Source organism: Anomalospiza imberbis, chromosome 2 (genome assembly GCF_031753505.1).
Source record: "Anomalospiza imberbis isolate Cuckoo-Finch-1a 21T00152 chromosome 2, ASM3175350v1, whole genome shotgun sequence".
Lineage (NCBI taxonomy): Eukaryota > Metazoa > Chordata > Aves > Passeriformes > Viduidae > Anomalospiza > Anomalospiza imberbis.
The window spans coordinates 69,666,182-69,693,520 of record NC_089682.1 but is presented as its reverse complement, the minus strand read 5'-3'; the positions used below and the strand labels follow the sequence as shown (position 1 = coordinate 69,693,520).

Sequence of the window (27,339 nt, the reverse complement as noted above, 5' to 3'; positions counted from 1 at the left end):
CCTGGACTTCTGACTCCACAGACTTAAATACCAGCAGTAAAATTCCTATTTTTGACAAAGCCATAGAGAGGCAGTCAGCAGACTTCACACTGTGTGAAGGAACACGCCATTTCCATTTAGATGATTTCCTTCACAATGGCAAGAGCTAGAAACTTCCTTTCTAAAGTGTAAACAAACCAAAGTTTAGGTTCTGATTATGCTGAATGAGGCTCATAAATACATGACAGAGGCCATATCCAGCCCACAGGACATATGTTTGACACCTCTGGCCTATGTCGATAGGAAATGCTTATAAATAGTCAGTCCCATTTCAGTTCTCTGAAGACAAATATTTTTGACACAGAGTGCTCAAGCATAAAGAGTCACTTGCAGACCACCCAGGAGACTTGCACTGAAATGACCTTCCTTTGCTTGGATGATCAATTATATTGATGTTTATTTCAGGAGTTGCAACATTTATTCTTAAATGGAAGCAGCCCGGAGGAGACATGTATATAACACCACTTACTTGCTGGTAACTGCCTGCATAAACTCATCAATCAGTTCGTCGTACTGCTTCCCACGAACCCTCTTGTGTTTCAGTCCAATATACAGGGGATCATTCAGGAGAGCCTAGGACACAAAGCAATTCTGTTGACATCGTCTCTTCTGTGGATGGACAGAGATTTATGTCCCAGCCTACCAAAAATTTTTGTCTGATGTAGTCATGTTACTTTTACTTACTATGCCAGCTCACACGTCTCCTCCCAAGCAGGAAGTGTTTCCGTAGGAAGCTATGGCCTATCTTTTAGCATAAATAAAGTCAGAGGGATGCAACAGTTCTTGACTGCCACAGGAAATGGAGCTCTGCATCCCCAGAACAGCTCTACTACAGGCTCTCTACCAAAGTGCCTCACCCCTGGTGAATAAAACTGACCCTGTGTGGGGGTGTTCACTGTGCATTCAGTTCTTAATTTTGCACGGAGGGCAGGACAGCTGTTGACCACAAACATTGCTTTGTGTAATGAAGACCACCTGATGTAACTTGAAATGATGTCTCATTTAGGTCTTTTAGGTGACAGAACAGAGGTGACCACACTCAGTGATCAGATGGCAGAGTGTTCCCAAGACCTGCACCTGCCTAGCACTCACCTCAGTTATCTGGCAGGTATAAAGTCAAGGTATTTTCATACAACAGATTAACTTATATTTTAGTTCCCAACAAGCACATAAAATCAAGCCATTCCTCCAACCAGTCCAGCAGGAGTTAAATCAACTGCCATAAGCCACCTAAAAAGGATTGGATCAGCATGGCAATTACAGGACAAACACTGGCAGGAGACAGGTGGGCCAACACCTCTGAGAATCACTAGAAAGGAACTCTACTTCCCTTCCAATTTCAGGAACCAAACTATCCATATGAGGGGCAGGATGAACCATCTCCAACTTATTTTCCTGTAGCCATATAGACCTAAATATTGGCAGGTATGCTAGTATCAGATCTGTTTTTACAGGCACAGCTGTTTTCCCTTAGAAGGAAGGATGAAAGAGGTTTTCCTGTGAGATTGATACATTATGGCTCTGCAGGGCCACAAACAGAAAGGAGACCCATTTGCATAACTTCACAGATTGCTCCTACAGCACTGTGTGCTCTGGGCCCTGTTCATGGAGCACAAAATTCTGCCACAGACAAGCTGAGAAATGCTAAGCTCTGAAAAGAGACTGATTTGCTGAAAGTATATGCAAAGTACTATGGACTGTCAGAAGGAGAAACTGGCAACTGATGCTAAAAATATAATACAATGGCTGTATTTACTGAGTTCTACCTGAGGTTCATGTGTTAGCAACACAGTCGCCCTTGGCTCACCAGATGTTAATGGGCAGAGATGAACAGGATGAATGCCCATAAGAGGTATCTTATTTACACACCGATAAACGAGTTTAGCTGTGGGGCAGGATGCTCCTAGGATGTGCTTTGGGTTCGGTTACTCTGGATTTATGCACAAGAGAAAGCCATTAAATAAATAAGCAAACAAATTATGAGGAAATACATTGTTTATATTGCTGGAAAAGAGTGGCTTCTATATCTTAACCCCAGATGTGGAAATTGACATCACAGAGAAGTTCCTAAAAACCTAAATTACATCTAATCTTGGGCAGAAGAAAAAGGGTCCAATACTGATTTTGTAAGTCCCTTTTACTGATACCATCTGACCCTTGTAGCGGCCTAAAAATCATTGGTGCCACTTTGGATTTTAGTGTCCCCTGTCTGCTGAGACAGAAACAAGATGGACATGCACCATAAGATGCTTTTCATGAGAAGGGCACTTTTACCCAGGTCCCTCTGGGAGAAGCTCCAGCTGGGAGCCTCAAAACACTGGTGGTGTGCAGATCAGCACAGAGGATAAGGAAGAGATGAAGGATCCAAAGTCAAGTGCAGTGTTCTATTGACTAGAGACTGCAGTAAGTGAGAGACTGAGATTTAATTCCTGCTTTAGCCTCAGAGGGTCTAAACTCAGAGTTCTCCCTTTTCAGGAAAGACCATGAATCAGGCTGAGATGAGCACACCCTGTATTCCACAAGTCCATGACAGGCCACTATGCTAAAGGGGTAGCAAAATCCTGGGTCCAGAGACCAAAGACGTAATTGAGATTCTCAGATGTCATCTATGGGCACTGATTTTGCATTCTTTCATTCTTTTCAAGGGTCCAGTGTGAGAGACTTGGGGCAGGTCTGAAAGGGGGGCAGAAAATCTAGCTGTCCACTGAGCATCAGCATGTCTGAAAATGTCAGCAATAATTTGTCTTCATACACAAACTTAAATCTCTTATACCCCAGATTTTTTATGTCCCTTAAGAAATGTGTGTTTGGTTTACATGGGGTCATGTGAAGCACAAGTACATTTTATAAAAATGGACAAACCCAGGCCATCACAAATCGCTATACGATATTAATTTAAAAAAGACATCCTCACAGATGTCCATTCTGGCATTGTTGAAATGTTTCACTTTGGCCTTTCTGAGCCAGAGTCATCAGGCAAAAATCTGCAAACAGATGGAGTCCTCTTGCTTGGTTATCATGTGCAGTAACATGTGCAATCTAACAAAACAGTGACATTAATCATTCCCAAACCACTCACCAGGGACTCTCCATTTCTGGAATATAGTCATCTCTACACAGACATGAATATCTGCCTGTTCCCTCACAATTACCAGAGGAAGAATCATTCTGGGACTTCCTGTACGAAGCCTGTCAACTCACCTTGCCATACTGAAAGGTGGAGCTGAGCTTTCAGCTCCAGCTGGTAACTCTGAGACTCTGAGTCTTCCCACCAGGGGATCATGAGTCTATTTTGTGTTTATTTCAGTTTCCCATAAGAACAAAAGGTTCTCATGCATCAAACAGGAATTAAACCTTCCCACTTTCCTGCAGGAAACATAAAATCTGGTCTAGCCACCATCTCATCTCGGATATCTCCAGCTTTGTCCTCACATTTAGAGAACTGGCCCCAGTTGAGCACTAATCTTGATTCTTTCTCCCCCATGTCAGATTTATGAAAAATTGGCTTACCTCGTTGTCTGTGCCAACATCCAGTAGGACAGGGAGACATTGTTGTGGGTTAACTCCACCACAAGCAGTGTACAAAGCAAGTTTTCCAACTGGGATACCCATGCCGTAACTTCCTAGGTCTCCTAAACCAAGAATCCTCTCTCCATCTGTCACCACGATAGCCTAGGAGGATCAGAAGAAACTGTTGTATGGGGTTGCCAAGGCTTTAGAAGCAAAACCAGCTCCACTGTTTCCACACTGATGCCACTTTGCAGATGCACTGTTGTTGTATTACGACACGAAATAACTCATGAATTCACTTAAGATGTAAAAGAAGGAAAAGAAGAAGTTTTATTTCTGACTTAGCTATATATAGAATTCTAAAAGTGACAGTGGATTGGAGGGTGAAATTGCCACTCCAACCACACTGGTCGAACTAACAGTCTATCAATTCTCTCTTCTCACAAAGAAGAATGTAAAGCAATCATTATTTACATGAACAGTGCGTGAGAACTCTAGTAGAAATATGTAAACATTTGAAGGCATAGAAAACTTTTAAAAGAACAGGATGACACCCTGTGAAATGGATATTTGCTCCTTGTCCACAACAGCATGTTAATTAGCTGTTAGCAACAGGATGCTGTTCATTTTTGGGGGTAGAGAAATTGTGGTTAACAGGTAGCACCTCACAGTGTGGGACAACAGCAACTCTGTTGGAGAATACTTCAATTCACTGCAGCAGAGCCCAAGCAGCATGGCTGGTTTTTTTTTTTGTTTGGTTTTTTTTGTTTGATTTTTTTGTTTGGTTTTTTGTTTGTTTGTTTGTTTGTTTGTTTTTGGTTTTTTGTTTTTTTTTTGGTTTTTTTTTTTTTTTTTTTTTTTTTTTTTTGCATCCCCAGCTCTACTACAAGAAATATCACAAATGAAATCTGGCTTTGATTTTTTTCTTCTTTTTTTCTTAGAAGAATAACGTGTGCTTAGGAACTGCATCTGTGGAAGAGACATTTCTGTGTCCTTCCTTATTCAACATAAACTATGCACATATTTGAACTTTCTGCTATTTGCTTTTCCTTTTGAGTCAATGTGAAGTGTTAGCAATGAGGAAGTCTCTTTTTGGGTGGGCTCCATCTGGTTTTGGGTGTGCACTCCCTTCTTTACCACACCCAGAGGATGCAGTTGGGATTGAAAGGCAGTAATGGGAATAGGGAAAGCAGCAACCATATGCACTGCTTCAGGTTTATCCTGAAATTAAATGGAGTTAATATTCCAACTATGCAGAGAATATTAAAACAAAATTAAGTTCTAATGAATCAAAATATTTCTCTGGAGCACTGATCCCCTTTCATCCAAAAAAGTGTTCTCAGGCAAACCTAAAAACCTTTCAATAGCCTTTAGATATCCATCAGAGAGAGAAAAATTCTTCAGCCTAGGATGTGCTGCAGCACTCTATAGTTACCAAAGCTCCTCAAGGCAACACTGACAAATGAATCAGAACACAAAATACAGCATGGGAGAAATGCATTGCTATTTGTAAGAGAGGGGGAACAGGATTCATGTTTGTTTGTGGCTCTTTGGATTTGAAAAACACCCTAAAAAAGGGCACAATTTTTTGAGCACCTGATACACAAGGACATTAATGTTTTTATTTGCTCATATTCATATGATCAGAACTCAATAAATAGGACATTAATCTCTGGCTGAGCAGGGCAGATCCTTCTACCTGAAGGTAGGAGGTTACAGATTTAACAGTTAGGAACCTGTTTTCTACTTCCATCTGTGATACAAATTTTCTTGATGACTCTAGTGAAATCACTGTAAAAAGGTTAGGTGTACAGTTTATGACAGCCATCTAAATGGTTTCTAAACACATTTGACATCTGATGGGGAGAGACAGAAACCTCCAGAGGTCATCTCCTCTCTCCAGCAGCTGTTTTGAGAACAGATGAAGAGCTGAGCTTTTCTTTGAAAAGCTCAGCTCCCTCTTCATTGTCACTGCAGAAGTACTTACAATATGGGATAGGCACTAAGTCCCCAGGCAGCTGATATTGACTGAGATGACTCTGGACCACAGGCTGTGCCCAGTTAACCAGTCCAGGTTTGCAGTGCCTTAGCAGCAGGCATGTGGCCCAGCAGAGTGATCCAGAGTGCTATGATGATCTCTAAGCTGCCAAGGCAATGCAGAGAGGCAAGGGCTGCTGTTGGAATTCCTAGTTCTCTCTACTGATTGCACGAGGTCAGTCTTTACAGGATGAACTCTACACTGAACTTTACAGGATACTCTACATTGAGTGAACCAACAGAAAACACTCCATGGGAAGGATTTTTAACAGCCCTGTACAGCAGTAATCCTGGTGGGGATTCAAGATCCTGAGTGCACTTCTAGGGCAGGCATCCCACAGAAAGAGGAAGGAATGAAGGGAGGCAAGGCAGGATGGAAAGCCAGTGCAGTAGCTTGCACGGCAGCACACTTATCTTGGAATAAAATACATTTTTCTTCACCATCCTCACTTTGAGTGGCTTGAATTCATAGCTGCCAGGATGACACTCATCCTGTACGATTCTTTGCATTCTTTTTGCTTTAGCTGGGCCATTGTGAAGAAAAGAGTACAAGACTAAGGAACCAGAGAGAAAATTGTCAAGGGAAGGCACTCCTGAGGATGGCCAGAATTTCATCCAATATTATTTCATATCAGGATTCATTAGCCATCCTGGAAGAGACACAAACCCCCCACATTCCCATATAAGTATGACCAGAAATGGTTTCTTTTCACTTGTTCTGTTTCTGGTACTATGATTCTTTCAAGGCAGCCCAGCTTTAACAGGAGAGTTGAAGGTGTGGCTCATTAGAGCTTGGCTGAAGCTTTGCTAAGGTAAGCAGAGCACCAGCACCCTTCCAGCCCTTCCAGGCAGAGGATTCAGGGTTTGGCCCAGATTTCCCATTTCTACAGTAAGCACTGTTGCCATGAAGCCCTAATAAGCCAAATCTAATGAGCAAAATGTGGGCAGCATCTCCAGGTATTTCTGCACCGTCTTTAGTAGGTGGTGTTCAATTGTGGGGAGTGTTCAGCCTTTAAAAAAAAAAAACCTGGGTCCCTCCAGGGACTTAGGTGCAGTCCAGGTGCCTCCCTACTTATCTCAAAATCTTGAGTGTTCCAGTGCCTACCAGTTCAGGCATGAAGAAGTCTGTGCACAAAGACACAGGGAACCATGTGGTCCATAACAGTGAGGCTGCTAAAATGAGTTGCCTTTGTAGTCTGGTAAACCTGGAAAGTAGATAGTCTGAATCTCTTTCATGGACCATTGCCCTTCCTATGGTCTGCTTTGGGTGCCAGAGGGGCTGTTTCAACAACAGCCTCTAATCTTTCTGTGCCAGTTTCCCCATCTGCAAAAACATTTCTATTAGCCATAATGACTTCTGCTCACAGTTCTGAGCTGGAAACAAATGGAAATACTGAGTTTGTTGGACAGAACAAGGACAAAATACCTAGCCTGCCTCTCTTCTCCATGGTTCCAAACACAAGTTTGCATGACGGTGATCACTTTTTCTGAAAATATGTTAAATTTCCATTCTTTTTCCCCTTAGAAATGGAAAATGCTTGCAAGATTTTCTCAGCTGCCAAACCTTTGCTCTTGGAAGAAGCAGACGATTGACAGGGGACCAAAACTCTGTCAATAGCCATGAAAATTCCCAGGAAGATGTACTTTCAGACTGATAGAATAAGGTAAGGTGACTGGCAAGACCTGTCTTAAGTGTTGACTTCATTTCATGCCAGGGACTTGCCTAGCCCCGAGCTCTAGTGAAAAACACTTCACAAGAACACTTTTTGGGTGGGGTGTCAGTATTATTTTAAGCTGCTGGATATCAAACATGATTTGCAGTGTTCTTGATGCTGCATGACTCACTGGATTTGGGAAGGAGTCCTACAAGCATGTTAATTACAAAGATATCTCAAAGAGCTTTGGTACAAGTTAACCACACAATTCTTCAATACACGTATCTTACCTTTTCACTACGGCCCCTATTCTGTGCAAATTTATTATCATGCACATTTTTTTTTTCATTGACCAAGATCCTGCTACCTCTGAAAAGTTGTTCTTGACTGCCTACATACATGATAGAGTCTCTGAAGTTCCAACTTGACTGGAAATTGAAATTGAAGTTCAGCCTGAAAATTATCTTAGGAAGAAAAGCATTCTTTGCTTGTCTTTTAAACAGCCAGTTCTGTAAATGATGCCAAGCACTTCCACTAAATATCCCATTTTGCACCAAACTGCCTGTAATTTCTCAGTCCACAGAAGACATGCCACATACCTTAACATTTTCTTCAGGCCAAGAGTTTAGCATTGTTGCAATGTGGCCTCTGTCATGGATGGTGATAAACAATCCCCTAAGAGAGGAAAAGAAAAGGAAATAAATAGAAGAAAAATAAGCCTTTTAATAAAACTAGTAACTTCAAGATAAAAGGAAACAGGTGGACTTGAAAATGGAGGATGTGAGCTGCTGAGTACAAAACCAGGCAAGTCACTGATACAAAAATGAGACCTCAAGGGACTGCTAATAGCAAGGTAAATTCTCATTTTCAAACCAAAAGGCTCAATGTCCTCAATGGCAACTTCATTCAGCAGCCACCAGTGTTGCACATTTAACGCTTGTGAAAAATCTTTGCTTCAGGGAGCAAACTCTGCCTTAGTGCAGAAGAGTTTTCTAGTTAAAACAATTTTGATAAATGCAGTAGAGGCTGATGGTTTTACCATAAGCCTTGTTACTCATTCTTTCCTGAGGAGTTTACAGCTTCTGGCCATCCAGACAGTGAAAGCATGATCCTTCTCACCCAGCTACCAGGGTCAATGATGGGGATGGCTCCACCAGAGCTAGATGTTTTGGGTCACCTCTCTAGTCCACAGAACTCCAATCCAACTGGATCAATATCTGCCATGATGTTTGCTTTGATCAAGCCAAACTTGCCCTTGTGACAATATTTCTTTTTTCCCCACGAATATCTGATCCCAGTTTTTGACATTCACCAAGTGAAAATCATGAAAAATTACGAGAAGTAAAGCAGAAAATTAAATGTTTGGGTGTAACTTCAGTGTGAAGTGTTTATATGGACAATAACATAGCTGATTGCACTAAGTTTGATCATTTCTTAACGCAAAGGTCTTCGGGGTTTAAACAAAAGTGCTTTCATTTTAAATAAAATCAGGATCTGGAAGAGATCGTTATTGAAACATGTTTTAGATTTGTGGCTTATTTTTTTGCCTCTCTGCTGTTGTTATCAAAAAGAATATCTGTAGCAGGGATTCTTTCAATACCCAGGACAGTATTATTTATGTTGACTGATCTCTGCTCTGATACTCTGGGATTTTGCTGAAGTTCCTTTTAGGCTGCACTAACCCCAGAGGAAGCAACCTGTCCTCTATACCTATGTCAGGGAAAATTGCTTACATTGCTTACATTGCTCACAGTGCTGTCTAATCAGTGCAAATCAAGGGCTCTAACTCGAGGAGTCCCCTTGGCAGAAGGATGCAGCCATTTTCCTTGCCTTGTTATCTGCTCACAAAAGCAGGAGTTGTGCCAGCAATTAGTAACAGTCGGAAAAAAGGAGAGATGCATTTTTGTTGCTTACATCTCTCAACTATTGCTCAGCCCTAGAAAGTTCAGATCCGGTCATGGTTTGGGCTTCTAATGCGAAACACTGGGGAGAAGAAGCTTGAAAACAACTTCCATTGTAAGGCCATATGAGTGATGGATAATCAAACATAATTGGGCTACTCACTCTGGCAAGGACATATCTCACATGACTCTTCTAGGGGACAGATATCTTCCCACAGTCAACTGTGGGATTCCTAATGAAAATGCCCTTTACTTTGAAAAGAAGAAAAATAAAAGTGCTGACTTCAACACTGATCAAGTCACAATCACACAGACAGATCAGAAAGGCAAAAAAGGAAAATAACATTTCATTTATTCAGTGTAATTCTTTAACACTGTGCCAATAACCAATGAACTAATCACATACACATGGCTTGCCTCAAAGGCAGTATTCACAGATGTCAATCTTCATAAAAAGGGAGTACTGTACTGCTGCCATCTATGTTTAGAAAGCAGTTATTAACTGGGAATTAAAAGTGCAAATTAGCAACATCACTGCATATATTTCAGGTTGTGATATGCTTTTAGGAAGAATGCTATTGTTTGAAGGTAACATTTTCCATACATAACGAAGACATCTATTAAGTGTCTAGCCGTGTGCCTCATACATTCGCATCTTTTCAGTACTGAAGGGAGTCCACCAGCTATTTAACCTTTGAAAAACATCCTGAGCTCGCAGCAGAAGCTGAACTCAACTGTCTACCCACTGCTGGTCATGCAGCTCAATGGAACTGAAAGCTGTTTCATATGAAAGTGGAGAGGGCAGCCACCCAATGCCCCTTGATTTTGACCCTCTGTTTGGGAAGGCAGCGGGCTGGTCTTCAATCCCTGCTCGGGATTTGCCAGCAGAGAGAGTTCAAATTGGGTCTTCCAAAATTTGATGACTATTCTCACTATACTCCTTGGGAATAGGACTCTCACAGCTGTCATCAGATTGGCTTGTCTTAGATAGTCTGGTTGGTGACTGAGAACCAATCCTGGAGAGACAGCCCTCCAGAATTTGTGTTTCCTTCCTTAATATTATGTATTTGATGCCAATTGCTCCTTACTTTACTTCAGGCAAAATCAGATGGTTTATTTTAGACTAACACCCTAATGGCACTACCAGCTTTGCAAGGGAAACCATCAGGAGGAGCAGCAATGATGATCCATGGGGAAAAATGGGGAAAGTGACCTCTCTCAGTGACACATCAAGAAGTGGGCATGTATCTAAGTGAGCCTTGTATTTCACTAAAGCTGAATCTGAGAACCAAGGGCCCAGGTTCAATAAAACACCTAAATTTCCAATGCCTTTAAGCAACCAGCTGAAGCAAGTCCCTGAATCTGGTTGAGGCTCTGTGGCCTCCCATTAGGTGTTCAAGCATCCAGAAGGGGATCCCGGTGAGCTGGAAATCCCTTTGCAGATGGAATATGCAACGACCCATTCTGACAGGCAGTCGTGCAAATTCATGCTATTTTTGAGATGCAAAAGGAAACAGACACATCAGACATTAGACTCAGGGGTCACAGGTATGTCCTCATTTTGTATGATCCTCAGGAGAGTTGTGCTCTCCCTCCTGACAACACCTTACCCACAGAGATGAGCTGGCCAATTAGTTAAATAAACATGCTCCAAACTGGCGGAGGGTTTATCTGTCCAAAAATCCCTTCTGCAAGACAGGCAGAAGGAACAGACAAGCTCCACAAACTGAACTCAGCAAAAGCTTTGCTCATGAGTGAACAGAGAAGAGTAGCAGCCAGGTTTGTCCCAAGGACACACAAATGCTTTACTGTGAGGGTGGTGAGGCACTTGAACAGGTCGCCCAGAGAACCTGTGGATGTACCTTCCCTGGAGGTATTCAAGGCCAGGTTGGATAGCCTCAAGCAAGACCATCAAGCAAGATGGTCTAGTGGAACATGTCCCTGTCAATGGCAAGAGGGTGGACTACATGATCTCTCATAATTTTCAACCCAAACTATTCTATGATTCCATGATTATAGAAGAGGTAACAGGAAAAAAAGCTTATTTGTGCCTTTGAGAACAGCAAGGTAGAGCTCTGAATACTAAGAAGAACAGAATGGCCCATGTGGACCAGTAGTAAATAAGAAATATCCAAGTGGCAACAAAATAAATTAACCTGATTTTTCTCTGGAAAAGATGCAGCCTAAGCCTTCTGAAGGAGAAATGAAATCTCAGCAACCTCATCTTTATTTTGCCTTTATTATCATGTCTGCTCCAACTCACATGGGATTACAGTTGATAAATTGCTTCAGAGAAACAAAAAGAAATGAAGCAGTTTTCCTTTAATCTCCTTGGCACTCAATAACAAGGATTCAATTAAAATGTAAAGCTAAAAATGTAAGTAATTTTGATCAAGTCACATAACACAGGCATTGTGTGGGGCAGAGATACAGTGTTTTTCCAGACCAGAAAACTCACCTGTGCCCAGGAACCTGCATTCTACATGGGCTTAGTCATGCATGGGGACAAAATTACAAGAACTAGAGCTTAGTAAAAATTAACTACCTCAGTATTTTCAATCCAGAATGTAGATGCTGTACCATTATTTCTGGTTAAATAGTAACCTTCAGAGAGCTGTTAGCTTCGTGGGGGTAATTGAAAGTGGGGAGTGCTTCAGCCTGCATTCATTAGGGTTTCAGAGCTGCCGTCTCATATTCAGTCCATTAACGTCACAGGTTTCACTACAGCTGCCTTTGGTTAAGGGGGAAGTCAGACAGGATTTTATTGTGCCACTGAGCACGTCTGTAAGAGTCCAGGAAACTTCAAGGAGAGTTACAGCTTCTTAATTTGTCACTGAGGCAGTATTTCTGTCTGGATATCAGCAAGTCGAGTCAAACTGCCTGAACTGGACTGCAAGAGCTACCAAACTGCACGTCACTGCAGAATCCATCAAAGGCCTTGAGTATATTCACCCATATGACCTTTTCTCACCCCTGAGCCAGGGCCCTTATCTTCTCTTTTCTGGTTTTATCCTGACTGAGTTCATGGCAGTACTCCAGGACTTATAAAGCTACACAGTGTACCATGTGAGCCATAAGAAGAATCCTGCCCTGAGCCCCAGTACTGGTTAGATCATGGCCATCCTGATGGCATTCTGGAGGTCCCACAATGACAACAATCCCTTAACTACAAGGCTCATTATAGAAAAAGTTCAGAGACAAAGAAAACATGGCGTATTTGATACCTAGAGGAAGTGGTACTAGATACTGGTGATGGCTTTTTGGAATAACATTTATATTTTTTACAAGGACGTAGTAATAGGACAAGAGAATAGCTCTTTCAAACTGGAAGAGGGCAGGTTTATATTAGATATTAGAAAGAAATTCTTTCCTGTGAGGATAGAGAGGCACTGCAACATTTTGCCCAGCGAGTTTGGGGACTTTCCATCCCTAGAAGTGTTCAAGGCCAAGCTGGATGGGGTTTTGAGACATGGAAGGTGTCCCTGCCCATGGCAGGGAGGCTGAAACTAGATAAACATTAAGGTCCCTTTTAACCCAAATCATTCCATGATTCTATGATTCTTTTAGACATTTGGGAAGGAATTAGTTTTAACATGCCTCAGATATTAGAAAAAAGAAATATCTGTTAATCCTTTCATTCAATAAGAAGTTGCTTCTTTAAAAAGGCTTTCTGACAGTCCTGGTTAGCAATGATGACTTGTGAGCTATTTCCCATTAGAAACAACAGTGGAGCCAGCAGTGCTATCTCTAAAGCGCTATTGTTTGTTTACAGAGAATGTTCATTCCCCAAAGCACAGAGGAGAGTGAAAAACATTATGCAATCTATCCTCACAGCTCTAAATCTCTCCTCACTTCCCTCCTACCCAGAAGTCTCTCTCCCTCTCCTAATGGCTTTTCCTTGGCAACTACCAATGCTCTTGTGGCTGTTTGCAACCCTTCTGGTGTAGTCTTGCCCCACTGCTGCTGACGTGAAATCAAACGGAAATCCACTGCAATCAAATGCAATCAATGCTTTTTCTTCATCAAGCTCCATGTAAAACCTCGGGCCATGGCTGTGCTCTTCTTCCAGTCTTGTCCTGTGCTGTGGGTTTGGGCAGCATTCCTATGACTTCAGTTACCTGTTTACATCTATAAAATTAATGGCCTCTTTACACTTATCATATATTAGTATCATATATTTTACTCAGCAATTATACCCACCAGTATTCACATCACACTGGTCAAAAGCCAGAAAAGAGCAGAACAAATGATGGCACTGGATCACTGATACATATACTAGCATGAAGCAAAAGGACATTGCTGCTTGCTTTGCTTGAACTTCCCTGACAGTCTAAGAATAAAGATGCTTGCGTATTTATGACCCATGGAGGAAAAGAGAAACCACCAAAAGGATGTCAAAAGCTCCTACACTGATAGGGGTTGAAAAACACAACCCCTCCCACTCAACTATTGCAGCTTCATCCTTCTTCTCACTCACATCTCCAAAGGTCTTCTCTCTGAAGAATAAGATACTCAGTATTTGCCCAGTGTTATCCAATATTTACTGACACTGCAATGGTCAGGCTTTCTCAGGGTTTGGTATACAGCAGGAAGAACACAAAAAAACTCAGCTGCAAATTCCACATGCTTTCTGCACAGAGATCAGTCCATCAGCCTTGTTTATTCAGAAAGGAGGTGTCTTCTTTAATGGTCAGCCAGGCTTTGCCTTATACAATTACTTGTTCCTGAGAAGAGGAACTGATAGAGGGAAGATAAAATGGTAGCTAAGGTCCCTAATTCTCCAGATACTTCTCAGACAGCCAAGGAAGGGTCCTTGCAAGGAGTCTGGCTCCCTGTGTGTATGCTGCCATATCAGTTCAGTGAACTCTAAGGCTAAAGGTAACAAAACTCAAGCTTTGTTTGATTTTCTTTGCACTTATGACCTTCTAGTCTGGGTGCTATGAGGGGAACTTGCCCCACAAGTGAGATGATAAAAATGACCATGTAAGTTAATGTAAAGAAAATGCACGTATTCCCAATACTTACATCAGACAAGCAGACAGCATGAGCAAGTGTTTTTATCTGGATAGGAATGGCTCATTCTTGGAATACTAATAAAGGTTAAGTGTCTCACTGAAGGTGATGAAATTCTACTCACATAAAAGTCCTTGAGTGTTTTAACTTAATTCAGCCTGGATTTCCCTTAGAAGACATAGGAAGTCCACAGGAAATCATTGCTTAAAAAAGGAACAAACAAAAGAGATGAGTCAGATCTTTGCCAGCATCCCAACCTGCACCAGGCTGCCGTTGGACAGTCATGAGAAAGTTGTGAGACAGCAGCCAGAAACCTACAGTGAGTTATAAGGTTGGACAAAAAATGGCTCTGACAGGCATGGCACAAGCTGACCTTCTGCAGTGATCACAGCCATTCCTTACACAAAGGCATGATGCTCTCAGAAAATCTGGAGCAAGACTGTCTCAGAGTAACACTGAAATACACATGTCAAAATGATTTTCACACTGAGGAAATGAAAAACCAAGTTGGCTTGTCACGGTGGAGAGATGCTGACTGCTGCTGCACGCCGCTCTGTGCTCTTTGCAGTCTGGCTGAATTATGCCCCAAGCCCAGCTGACTGGTAGGCATTTTGGCTGCCCAAGGCTGCAAAAGGGACACACGCAAGGGAGGGATCAGCTGATGCACTTGGCTTTTGTTGCATACTAACCACAGAAAACTCTCACTGCTGTGCCAGAGGAACAGGCTGGAGGAGCCACTCTGGATTTAAGGCCAGTCTGTACTAGAGATGAAATAAAATGTGGTTACAGTAAGGGCCTACATTTGGTTTATTTTCACTTTCAAAACTCATATACAAAACTGACAGGTTGAGCAATATGAGCCTTTAGGGACATTTCCACCAGCTGCACCCCCACTGTTGACTTTTTTTGGTTCTGGTCTCTGCCAGAACAGGACAAAAGGCTTCAGAACAACAAAATAAACTTTGAAATTGCTTGGCTGTTTTAGGGAGCTTGAGATTACAAATGCCTGTGGGCTACAGACTTTGGAGAGAAACTATGTGCTAGCATGCACTGATTTGTCTAAATACAGTACAATTAATCATCAGATTGGACAAAATCTCTGTGATGATTCATCAGCTGTTTTAAAGATTTTTTTATAAAGGCCAAGACATTTTCATTGTTTTAGGTAATTTTCTTTGTAAATTGTAGGCTGTTGACCAGTACCCTGAGGTAATAATGAAAAAATAATAGAAACCAAGCACAATCAACTATTAGTGAAATCTATACAGAGACTTATAAGGCAATATATCTATAATTTAAGTACAGTAAGAGATTTAATTTCAAATGATCTGCAACACAAATAATTTCATTACAACTATAAATGTCCTTAATGTTATCGCCATATATTTTAGGTAGGAAACCCAAAATTCAGTGTTGAAGCCAGAAGATGTAGGCTCCAAGGTACAATAATGAAAGATTCACTATCCACACAACCCCCCTAAACCCACACTGGGAAATCTCCATGATCCCAAGGGATTTAAAGCTGCTAAGCTTTAGAAAACTGCCAAAGATAAGGAACAGAAAGATTTAAGTGAGAACATATGAGTGCAAGCTGTAGCTCTCCCCATGCTTTGGCATAGTCCACCCCCTGCCACAGCAGGAAGGTCCAGACCACAGCCTAAAGCAAAGCTTTTGGATCCATTTCCTATCCACCAAATTATTAACACCCACCACTATTTTTAGCAGGGCTTTTTTTTCGAGGAAAAGGTCAATTATACTTTGTCCTCTCTTACCTGCTAGCTCATTTCAACAAATTTATCAGCAAGGCAAAGGTCGCAAAGATGTTTGTTCCCATACCCTTTTATGAAAATTACTGTTGAGATAAAGAGAAAAGATAAAGGGGTTCATGTCCTCACCACCCTAGGGAGGGGAACATAGACCTTACAATGACAATTATCCTGACAGATGCCCAAAACCACAGTTTGCAGCTGCACACAACAACTGCTTCCCACCTAGTACCTACTCTAGTAGCTACTCAGCCCTCACTAGCAAAGTGTTTGAGCTTTCCTGGGCCGCAGGAATAAGCAGAAGGCACAGAAAAGAAGGAAAAAAGGTGACTAGAGGAAACCAAATGAAAAACCAGTGTGGTTATGGGCAGGATAAAAAAGGCACAGATAGGAAATCAGAGGGGACAGCAAGCAGAGCTCTGAAAGCCGTGCTCACTGCTCCCTGCGGAAGAGGTGAGGGAAGGGGAGGAGCACAAACTGGTGTGGGTGGCTATGGTGAAGCACAGGTGGATATGAAAAAAGGATTAAGGTGATGTGGAAAGGAACATAAGGTTTCACAGATACAAAATGTTAGGGGACAGTGGACAGAAACCAGGACGAATCCCGGATTTATTGGTTCTGCTAGTCAGGCATCAGCCTAAAGAATAAATATCCTTTCTTTGTCTCCAGGGGGAAGTTGATGGAGAAAGACCAGCTCAGTACTTACTGTTATTGGTCATTATGCAGCAATGTGAAAAGGCAAGAGGGTTGGAATCAGGTCCCCAGTGGATCTCTGATATCCACATTCTAGGATTAAGGCAAGAGGCAAGCAGACCCATGTTGCTCTTGGCTTGTCATGAGCTGCTTTTCCCTACTGTATTCTCAAGACTGGATTCTGTGGTTGAACCAGAGAACTGCCAATTCATAGCATAATTTGGGGATTAAATCCTCCTTGTATTTTAAAACTTGACCCCAAATTTCCCACTGTCCTTTCCAGCAGTGGTGTTTCAATACTGTTTAGAAGGGCCTCCGAGAAGGTCTGTTGGTGTAAGGATCAGGCTGCTGGAGCCAAGGACTGGGTAAGAGCCAAGCAGATCTGCAGTATGGGATCTGACCCTGGCCTACCCCAGATCTCCCTTCATGCTAATGTGCAGGAGGGAGAGGGAAAGGCTAGACTGCCTTCTGTCACCCACAAGTATATTTAGAGATGCAGCTGGGTAAAGACCAGGCATTGAGGCGAGACATAAGTTTCCACCATACAGGGATTCCACCAACTAGCAAGAGTGGGCATTTCCCAAATTCAGTAACCTTTGCTGTGTTTAAGCTCATCGTGCTCAAGGGGCACGATGTGCAAAACAGTTTGTGCAAAAACAAACAGTTTGTGCTTTCTTTGTGCAAAAACAGTTTCAAGTGTAGGAAAATTTGACTCAACCCTGATTTTCCTCTGCCTTTTTGGAGGTTCAGTCCTACACCTGACTGTGTGCTGGATCCTGGAAATATCTCAGTAACGGGGAGATTATAGGATTACAAAGAGAAACACATTGAGATGGTCTATCAGTGCTGTTGCCCAGTTGATTTTGACCAAGGAGCCCTTATCTGTTTCACAGCTAAGCACACAATGTATTCTGTTTTACTTGATAGTGCAGAGGTTAAGGTGGGATCAAAAACCCCTGGGAAGTTAAATTAAGTCCTACCCTGATTATATTTCCTTCCTGTGCTCTGCAAATTCTTCCAGGACCCACACCTTCCCTTTTAAAGTGCACCACAGGGAGCCCCAAGAATGAACACAGAATTAGAACAAAATCTGACGAAGAAAAGAAAGATTATTTTGACAATGCTAGAGAAATTAGCTTCCAGATAAATGAAATATAATTTGGTATACTTTTAGTGAATCCATCTAATAAAAAAAATATCTAACTTTTACCATAAATTGCAGCAAATACAGAAAGTAACAGCAGCTTTTATATTAATTCTTCCATAATCAGGTCATAGAATCTTAGGCTCACAGAACTCTTTGGTCTGAAGGGGACCTTAAAGATAATCTAACCACGCAAACCATCTAATCATAGCAAACCCCTTCCCATGGGCAGGGACATCTTCTACACCAGGTTGCTCAGAGCCCCATCCAATCTGGCCTTGAATACTTCCAGGGATGGGGTATCCATAGCTTCTCTTGGCAACCTATGCCAGTGCCTCATCACCCTCACAGTCAAAAACTTCTTATATCTAACCTAAACCTACCCTCTTTCAGTTTAAAACCACTGCTCCTTATCCTATTACTACATGCCCTTGTGCAAGCCCCTCTCCAGCTTTCCTGGTACTGCAGGTGCTGTAAAGTGTCCCTGGAACCTTCCCTTCTCCAGCTGAACAACCCCAGCTCTCTCAGCCTGTCTTCACAGGAGAGGATCTCCAGCCAGCTGAGTGTCTTCGTGGCCTTCTCTGAACCCTCCACAACAGGTCCATGTCCTTCTTGTGTTGGGGGCCCCAGAGCTGGACACTGCACCCCAGGTGGGTCTCACCCGAGCAGATAGAAGGGAGAATCACTTCTCTTGCCCTGCTGGCCACTCTGCTTTGGATGCAGCCCAGGACAGGGTTGGCCGCCTGAGCACAATCCATGCCTGTTCCACAGTCCAATGGATACTGCTGTGCAAGGTTTTCATGATAGTCAGCACCATTTCCCCTCAAATTTACATCCTGGTATTCATTATTCTAAATAATTCTTCTCCCTCCTCCCTGTCTTTGGCATTTATTGTTTGAGGTGGGGTTGTTTCTTGTGGCAGCAGAATAGATTTATGACAGATCAAAGAAGAACACGTTCTCTTGTATTTCCTTCACCAGGTCAATCTCTTTCTTTTGGACAACTCCACCTCTTCCTTCGAGCTTCTCCTGGTATATCAGGGAATTTCAACAGACTTAAATCTAAATCACCTCTGACAGGAGCAGAAAGCCTGACCTTCATAAATTAACATGAGATTTGCTGTTAACTTCTGTAGGCCTGACATTTTCCCTGAAACCCATAAAAGTTTCTTATGGTTGTTAGAGCCAGTGCATACCCATTTTTCTTAGGAAAAGAGAGAGAGAGAGAAGACTGCAGATAAGGAACAAGGAGCACTGACTGTTTTTCTAATGAAAAGATGGAGCTAAGTCCTTTTTCACTCCCCTTTTTACTCATTGCAATGTAGAAACTGTATTACAGCCTCACAACACCAACAGTGTTCATCCCATTCCCCAGCCTGCATGGAACCTCAGATCAGGACCAATACACCAGCTCTTCTCTCTGTATGCCCACAAACGAATCTGTGCTTGTCTCCACATTTTGGAAAACACTTCAGTAAAGTGGAAACAGAGAACGGACAAAGGTAGGGATACAGCATGCTGAAAAGACTTGACTGAAAAAAGTAGGGAGAGAGAGAGAGAGAGCAGTGGGAACCTTTGAACTATTTTGCCAGCTCCCAGAAATTCCAACCAGGCTGAGCCATTTTCAGCAGCCTTGGGCTCTCTCTGCATGAACTACTTTCTCCTCACCTATTCCAACCATGGTCTTCACCCCCTCATTCAATAATCTTGTCCCACACCAACGACTGTCTCCCACCTATGTGTCCTGACAGCCTCTTCAGGGCTTCCTGGCTGCACATGGTCTCTGAGACTCCACAGACATTCCTTCCCCTTCAGTCAGTTACAAAACCACTCTTTGGGTGGCTGTGGCAGTGTTAAACACATTCCTCTTCTCATGCACTGACTTCAGCTGCCTCTGGAAGAAGGCTGAACCAGGCTGGTGGCAACAAGAGAAGTTATGATGACAGGTGTTTTTACAAGAAGTAGAGATTGTCTAAAGGGATTTCAAAACAAACTTTCAGGACAACAATCCAAACCCCAGTCTTCCCGCTCACTTCTGGTCTCCAGTGTTTTATAGAAGAGGGAGTGGAGACAATTCTGTGGCTAGGGACAAGTCTATGGGATTAACACTTTTGTTCTAATTTCATTTGGTTTGGTCTTAAAGTGTCCAGAAATGGCAGGTAACTTTGCCTCCCTCCCTCCTTTCCTGTCTGCTGCTCAGATGGCACAACACCACAAAAAAAAAAAAAAAGTCACTGATCAGAGCCAGACCTGCTGACAAGACAATTCTGTAGATTGACTGATGTTTCATTTACTCATTTTTCATCAGACACACAGATCATTATTCTGTCAGACTTAATTTTCACACCATCTGCATCCTGTTAGCTTTCTCCAGGTTCAACTTAATCCCAACATGTTTTTCATTGTTCTGCAAGCAGTTCTCAAGGATATTTACATTTGTAGGGAAAAAAGTGAACTTAGGCAAGCTTTTTCTGCCCCCATAACCGTTCTCCTATGGTGATACAACCACCTTTTCCAGCCCTACTTTCAGGGGATGCCAAAAGCTTTTGAGGAGCAGCTGACAACTTCATACTTTCAAATGCCACTATGTTTATGAATTAACTAGTGTCTTGAGAGACTGTGGTCTTATGCCACTGTAATAAACTATCCCTCACCATCACAGAAGAAATAAAACCCTGATTCCATGACCTAAGCTTCCTCTTTACTATCTTTTTGTAAAGATAGTAAAGAGATACTTTCAAAGATACTGTCACAATTGAAAGAGAGCCTCAGGCTTAAAACATACCTTTTAAATAGCATTGCACATGTTCAGTCCTGTGCTCTGTAAGGATCCCCATAGTACTCATTAAGTGCATTTTACATTTAAAAACACAGCAAAAAAATCTAAATACTGCTATACACTTTTTTTTTTAGAGGCTTTGTATCCTTACTCTAAAGCAAAAAGGACTCTCAACCACAGTCTGAAAGCTTATAGGGGTGGTAGAAGCATTTCCTAAGGAAATGGTGGCTCTGTCTGTTAGTGGGATCAAAGAACCAAGATTCCTCCTTCCTTCCTTCATTTAGTGTCTCAAAGTTGCAAGCCCTGCTCTGTTACATTTCATTCTTTCCTTTTAACAAACTTCTGATGTGTATAAGGGGTTCCTGGGCTTTGAAAAGCAAACACTTGAAGGCACATATTCCTTGGATACCCTAGGATAGCCTGTACTTTGCTTGAAGCCAGTTTTGTTATCACTGCTGCTGAACATAAGCAAACCTGCCCTCCCCACGCCTTGAGCAGCTTGCTTCTGCTTCAGCACAGCAGCACAGCTCCTGTCCAGGAGGCAGGGAACTGGCTATCTGGATTGCTCCCAGCCTGGCCCAAAAAGGCTTTATCCTTGAACCATCATTACACAGCAGCACAGACATCTGTAGAGGCACAGGGGTGATGGGAAGGAGGACTGAAGGGATGCCAGGGATGGATTACAGGAGACAGTCTGCAAAGCTGCACGTGTGCAGACATAGGATCTGAAGTTGTACAACTCTGCAAGAAATCTCCCTTAAGTCTGAATCAGACTTGATCGTAATACAATGCAACAGGTATATTCTTTATATGAAATAAGTCTTGTCACCTTGGGACTCTATTTTCAGTCACATCCTCTGGCCTTGACAATGTGCATACATCTGAGTCCCCTCACCACCTTTACAGAACTTGTGAGTCAAAGAGAGGAACGGATTTTCAAAACAAAACTGCAACCACAAGACACAAAACGAGGAGGAGCATAACCTGAGAAGTCCCCAAGAAGTGAGCATGTTTGCCTATCTAGTCCTGTACTCCTCCTGTTACTGGCCACAGCTGCAGACAGGACCTGTGCTTAAGAAGACTTCTCTTTGGAGATGTTACTCGTCTTTTGTGGTTATTTAACATGGTGTGATCACAGAAAAGAGATTTTGACAGGGTTCTTAATCATTACTGCAGAAGAGGTGCTATTGCTCAGTACTTTAACCTGTACTTACAAATTATATAACAATTTATATTTATTTCAAGAATTCAAAATACAAAATGAAACTGTACTTTAGCCTGAAGGCTGTAATGCTTATTACATGATTTTAAATAAACAAATATTGTTAAATAACCAGGGAGCTGGCTGGAAAACAAGATAGGAAAAATGTATTCAACATAGACACCTTCCAGCAAAAACTTCATAGCTCTTAGGCAACAGTGCCTGAATGTAATTTTTATACATTTTATGGTTCCACCTCTATTTCAGTCATTCTAAACCTCTGAGGCTTAATCACATAGGAAGAAGTCTGAGGTCAATGGAAAAAAAAAGTCCTGCCTGAAGAATTTAAAGCAACTAGTAAAGAGAGAGGCAGTAGGAGTTTGGGGAACTCAGAGAACCTGCTGGGGCATCAGGAGCTGTGCCTGGCCCACCAGAAGAAGTGGGGAAACTGTGGACATCACAGATAAGCATGAGAACAGTCAAATGCTTGCAAGAGTTTTTATTCCTGTCACTCTTTTCTACTGTTAAATATAGAAAGTCTGTTCATTTAGACAGCTGGCTGGATAGCTTCTTGAAAGAAAGGAACACCAGGTGTCTTATTCCATTTGGAGCAGATAAATCTGCTAGCAGGGAGTATATGCTGGAGGCCTGACCTGGAAGGAGAACTCTGTCCACTGGCCCCATAAAAGTGCAGGTTAGAGAGGTTTACCCTTTAAGGGCTTGTATATAAAGACTAAGAAAGTGAAAAGAGGCATTGAGTCCTGCAACTACAACAACAGTATCTGACAAACAAAAGCTGCAGCCATGTAAACATAGATAAATCTGCTCTGATAAATGATTCTGAGAGAAGCCCTGCTGGACATCTTGGGACTGTTTTTAGATGCTGTTTTACAAGAGCTGCTTTGTAAGCAAGTTACGCGCACTGTAATCCTTCCAGGCTCAACCTTCAAGTATAAAGCCAAGCACTAATGGGACTGAGAAAGATCCCAGCATGGGGAAGAAGCTAACTGTGTCCAAAGGCTGCTGCTGCTGTGGCCACAGACAGACTGCACAATAAGCTGTGCTATGTGGGCACATCCATCCATGTTGGAGCACAATGTAGGATTTTAAAATGGAGATTTTAGCAGAAGTATTGGCATCCTACCTTGAACTATGTGTTTTGCAGGCCAACTCCTAATGTACATAATATGCTCCAGGACAGAAAATATATCCTCCAAGATAGTAAGAGTCAGATTGAAAAAAATAGCACCTATATACCCTTCCCATTTTAGTCTCACCACTTTACATGATATAACAGTTTTTTTATTTTTGCAATAAAAACATTTGTCTGCTAAAACAACCTTGATTACATCCAAATCTGAAGCTAGGCTGAAATTCATCCTGTATCTTCAGGGAAACAAACTCCCCACCACAGGAAATCCAGTGTACCAAGGACATGGTCATTTGCTCTTTCCTGAAGAAGCCATAGGCTGGAATCCAGAAAAGACCCAGCCCAAATTTAGCAGCAAAACTGTCGGACTATGAGAACAGACATTCCTATCACATTAGTAAAATAATGTGGACTTAAAGCATGAGAAAGCCTGGAGTTACAGGAAGGGGAATTCTCCAATAGAAACAACTGCAGAAAGAGTTCAGTATGTGGAAAGACATCCCTGCTTTCCTGAAGATAACAATGGATGGAAAATAAAAGAAGCAAAGCTCCCAACTATTGTTTTAACTTATTGCAAGCTAAAGGCAGCTGGGAGGCAAAGACACAGTGGGTGTACAGCAGGAATTGCTGCATGAATATTGATTACCTAAGAATCAGCAGCTGCTGCATTAATATTGATTAGCTGAGAACCAGCAGTGTGCTGTTCTCTGCCTGACAGTGCTCACAGCTCAACACTTGGAAACACAACCTGGGCTATCTTATCTCTGCTACCTTTTACTCATGCCCAGAAAAAGTTAGTGTCCTCCCCCTAAAAAAAGTGCAGATCCTTCTCTGGTTTCCTCATACACACTGAGGAGGAGGAGGGGATAATATCAAGTCTTGGGTAGATGAATGACTTTACCACAGCGCAGCAGATCCACAAGTTGCACATCAAGGCCCAGAACACAATTACCTGGTGCAGACACAAGCCAAAAAGCAATCATGAGGAGCAGCTCATGTGAAGGAATACACTGGCTTTATTAGGAATTTTTATCACAAGCAGGAAGCAAGCATGCTTGCCAAGATAATCTTATACATAAAATGTTATTCATTATCTTGTCTACACAGCCCTTATGGCTTTGAGGTGTGCCTCAGGGACCACCTGTGACCTCGACTCAGTAGAACTTGCCTCAGTTGCCTCATCTGTAGCACTGCTCTCAGCTGAAACTGCAGTCAAACCTCATGCTTGTGAAATGCTTTGAAAATGGTATTATTCCATTCCTTTACTTTGCAAATTTGTATTGCAAAAGCTTAAATGTTCATCTGACTACTGGTACATTTCAAGGACCAAAAATTTAAAAGCCTACAAAGAAAACTGAACTGTACTATTGAATTTTCAGGCTAGGTTAAAATGTACTTCAAAAAGCTAACAAGGGATTTATCTAAGCATTAATCATTAAAAAGAATTATACAGAATGGGGTCTTCCAACATGGTACAGAGTGCTTAATGTTGCATGAATTTATACAGTGACTGTTCTGAGCAGAGAGGAAGGCACTGATGCAGAGCATCATCTATGAAGATGATTCTAGTGGGGTAGTTTGTGGAAGAGCATACAAAAGTTCAAAATCAGCACAATGTATCTAAAACTCAACAATTACTCAAACAGCGTTGCAGAGGGCACTCGGTGCTCCTGAGACAGGAGATGGGGAGGGGTGCAGCTCTAAGTTCAGCAAGCTGTATGGGGACTGTACAACACTGTTTGAGAACAAAACCACTCTGTTCACTGTTTATAGGAAGAAGTCAGAGCTATTCTCGACTCCCCAACTCATCATCAAATGTACACACACAAAGCTGCTGGCTGGTTCACTTTTTGATGAGGGATTGAGTTTTAGATGTTTTGGGCCACCCACATAAAGATAGTGTCAATACAAAAGAAACATTCACATGAAATTAAAAAATTGCAAACACAGTCTCTTCACTCACCGTGGTCTCCTGAAAGCCAAACCATACTGCTGACAAGCCAGGCCAACTGTTGGGGTGTAAACTATGGGCATGAATTTCTCGATATCAGAGGTCAGCACTCGGTAAAAAAGCTTCTCATTCCTGTCTTGCAATGTCATAAGAATAATATACCTTTAAAGTAATAAAAAACAGTTCTATATCAATTTATGGTAGTTCACAGTTTCACAAAAAGCAGTCATTGGCTCACTCAGTATGCACTCAGTTCTCCCAAGCCCTGACACTCCTTTGTGCTACGTCATGAGCAGGTACTTGGAGTAAAATTTCCTAGAGGGCCTGGCCAGCTCCACCATCCTCAGGGACAGCTCACAAAGACTCAATAGGGCTGGATGTCACACCCGTGCACAACCTCAGAGTTTTGGAAATTTGCATCAAAAGGCATCATACACAGCTATCAATATATCATTTTCAAGAGTAACATAGATATTTGTGACACAGAAAAGCCAATGCAATTGGTCTACAGGGTAAGAGTCCTGCTGCCTCAGTCCTCAGATCAATAGCAGCTGAGAGAGACAGAGGTGCAAACCCTATTGTCCATCACAGCAGGAATCAAACAACATCTTTCATCAATAACACTGAGGAACAATACTGGATGCAATGAAAACTCAGAAAGATTAGCCAATACAATATTGCTTCTGTTTTATTTTTATTTTTTCCTACACACTGACAGTTTTTTTTCTGTTCTTCCATCTAGTGTTTTAGTGAATGTATTGGAGAGCATACAGATAGGTACATGAGCTACATGTGTTCACTCTACCTTCAGTGCTCTGCTTCTTTCTTGTACCCAAAGTACACCAGAACTCTCCAGTAATGTAGTGGTAGAAAAAAATAACATCAGTGGACCTGTTGGAGCAGGTCCAGAGAAGGGTCATGAAGATAATCAGAGGGCTGGAGCACCTCTCCTATGAAGACAGGCTGAGACAGTTGGCGTTGTTCAGCCTGGAGAAGGGACAGTGCTGGGGACATCTAGCAACTTCCAGTATCTAGACAGGGCCTAAATAAAAGCTGGAGAAGGACTTTTTACAAGGGCATGCATTGATAGGACAAGTTGGAATGGCTTCAAACTGAAAGAGGGTAGGTTTAGATTAGATATTAGTAAGACATTTTTGAGTGTGAGCATGGTGAGGCACTGACACCAGCTGCCCAGACAAGCTATGGATGTCCCAGCCCTAGAAGTGCTCAAGACCAGACTGAATGGGGTTTGAGCAACCTGGTCAAGTGGAAGGTATCCCTGCCCATGGCAGGGGACTTGGGAGTAGATAATCTTTAAGGTCCCTTTAAACCTGAACTACTCTATGATTTTGCTGCTGGAGAGTATGGACAGCTGGAAAAAGTGACTCAGAGGGAAATGCGTACATTGAAGCAGAATCCACAATTTTTCCTCAAGGCTTTAAAGAACTGAAAATTAAAGGGGAAGGGAGAGGAAACAAGACGTTTTTGACATACTTGTCTAGATCATTAGATTGCTTTTCAAAGTTTTTCATCACACGAAGGAGTTGAACGTCTTGGCTCAGGAAGCAAGGAGGAATGAGACCATGAATTCCCAGCTGTAACCTTTCTTCAAGTGTAAAAGCCATTCCCTGGGAAGAAAAAAGGAAGGCACATTCAAATGGCATAATTTGCACTACCAGCTAGGATATGCAAGAAGAAAGCAAGCAACAGCATGCAGCCCCCACGGGCCTGGAGGCAGTCCTGCCCCACAGGGAGTCTGGGGTCCAGACCACCCAGACCTGCAGCTTCTGGATTAGCTGTCCAACACCAGTAATGCTTTAATGACTCACACTCTTTTGCCGTCTGAATTTGGTTTATTTCTATAGTGTTGTTACACATATTCTTAGTGTTTCTTTCACTTCATACTCTTTTTATATTATTTCATTAGCTCATGCCTATTAGTTTCCCTGGCCCTCCCGGAAGCACAGCGGTCATCTTCCTTTACAAATCACATAACATATGTAGAATCATGGAATCATTTCGGTTGGAAAAGACTTCAAAGATCATCAAGTCAAACCAACAACCCAGCACTGCCAAGTCCACCACTAAATGATGTCCATAAGCACGACATCTACATGGCTTTTAAATACCTTCAGGTATGGTGACTCCACCACTTCCCTGGGCAGCCTGTTCCAGTGCTTGATGACACTTCACATGAAGAAATCTTTCCTAATATCCAATACAAAGCCTTCTTGGTGCAACTTGAGACTGTCCCCTCTCATCCTATCTATCACTTGCTATCTGGGAGACTGACCCTCACCTGGCTATAACCATCTTTAGGTGGCTATAGGGAGCAACAAGGCCTCTGAGCCTCCTTTTCTCTAGGATAAACACCCCCAGCTCCCTCAACTGCGCCTCATCAGTTTTGTGCTCCAGACCCTTCCCCACCTCCATTGCCCTTCTCTGGACATGCTCCAGCCCCTCAATGTATTTCTTGCAGTGAGGGGCTCAGAACTGAACAC

General features: G+C 42.3%; 1 protein-coding gene across 2 annotated transcripts in view; it reads right to left on the bottom strand.

Moving 5' to 3' along the window:
* The window catches only part of ME3 (malic enzyme 3), a 117,961-nt gene that overhangs the window by 28,441 nt on the left and 62,181 nt on the right, over positions 1–27,339 (bottom strand). For both annotated transcript variants that reach the window (XM_068181568.1, XM_068181569.1), the window contains 5 exons: positions 26,333–26,466; positions 24,851–25,000; positions 7,841–7,916; positions 3,550–3,711; positions 509–612 (listed from right to left, as the gene is read on the bottom strand). In XM_068181568.1, coding sequence (XP_068037669.1) covers positions 509–612; positions 3,550–3,711; positions 7,841–7,916; positions 24,851–25,000; positions 26,333–26,466 — 626 coding nt within the window. The remainder of the gene's footprint in view (positions 1–508; positions 613–3,549; positions 3,712–7,840; positions 7,917–24,850; positions 25,001–26,332; positions 26,467–27,339) is intronic.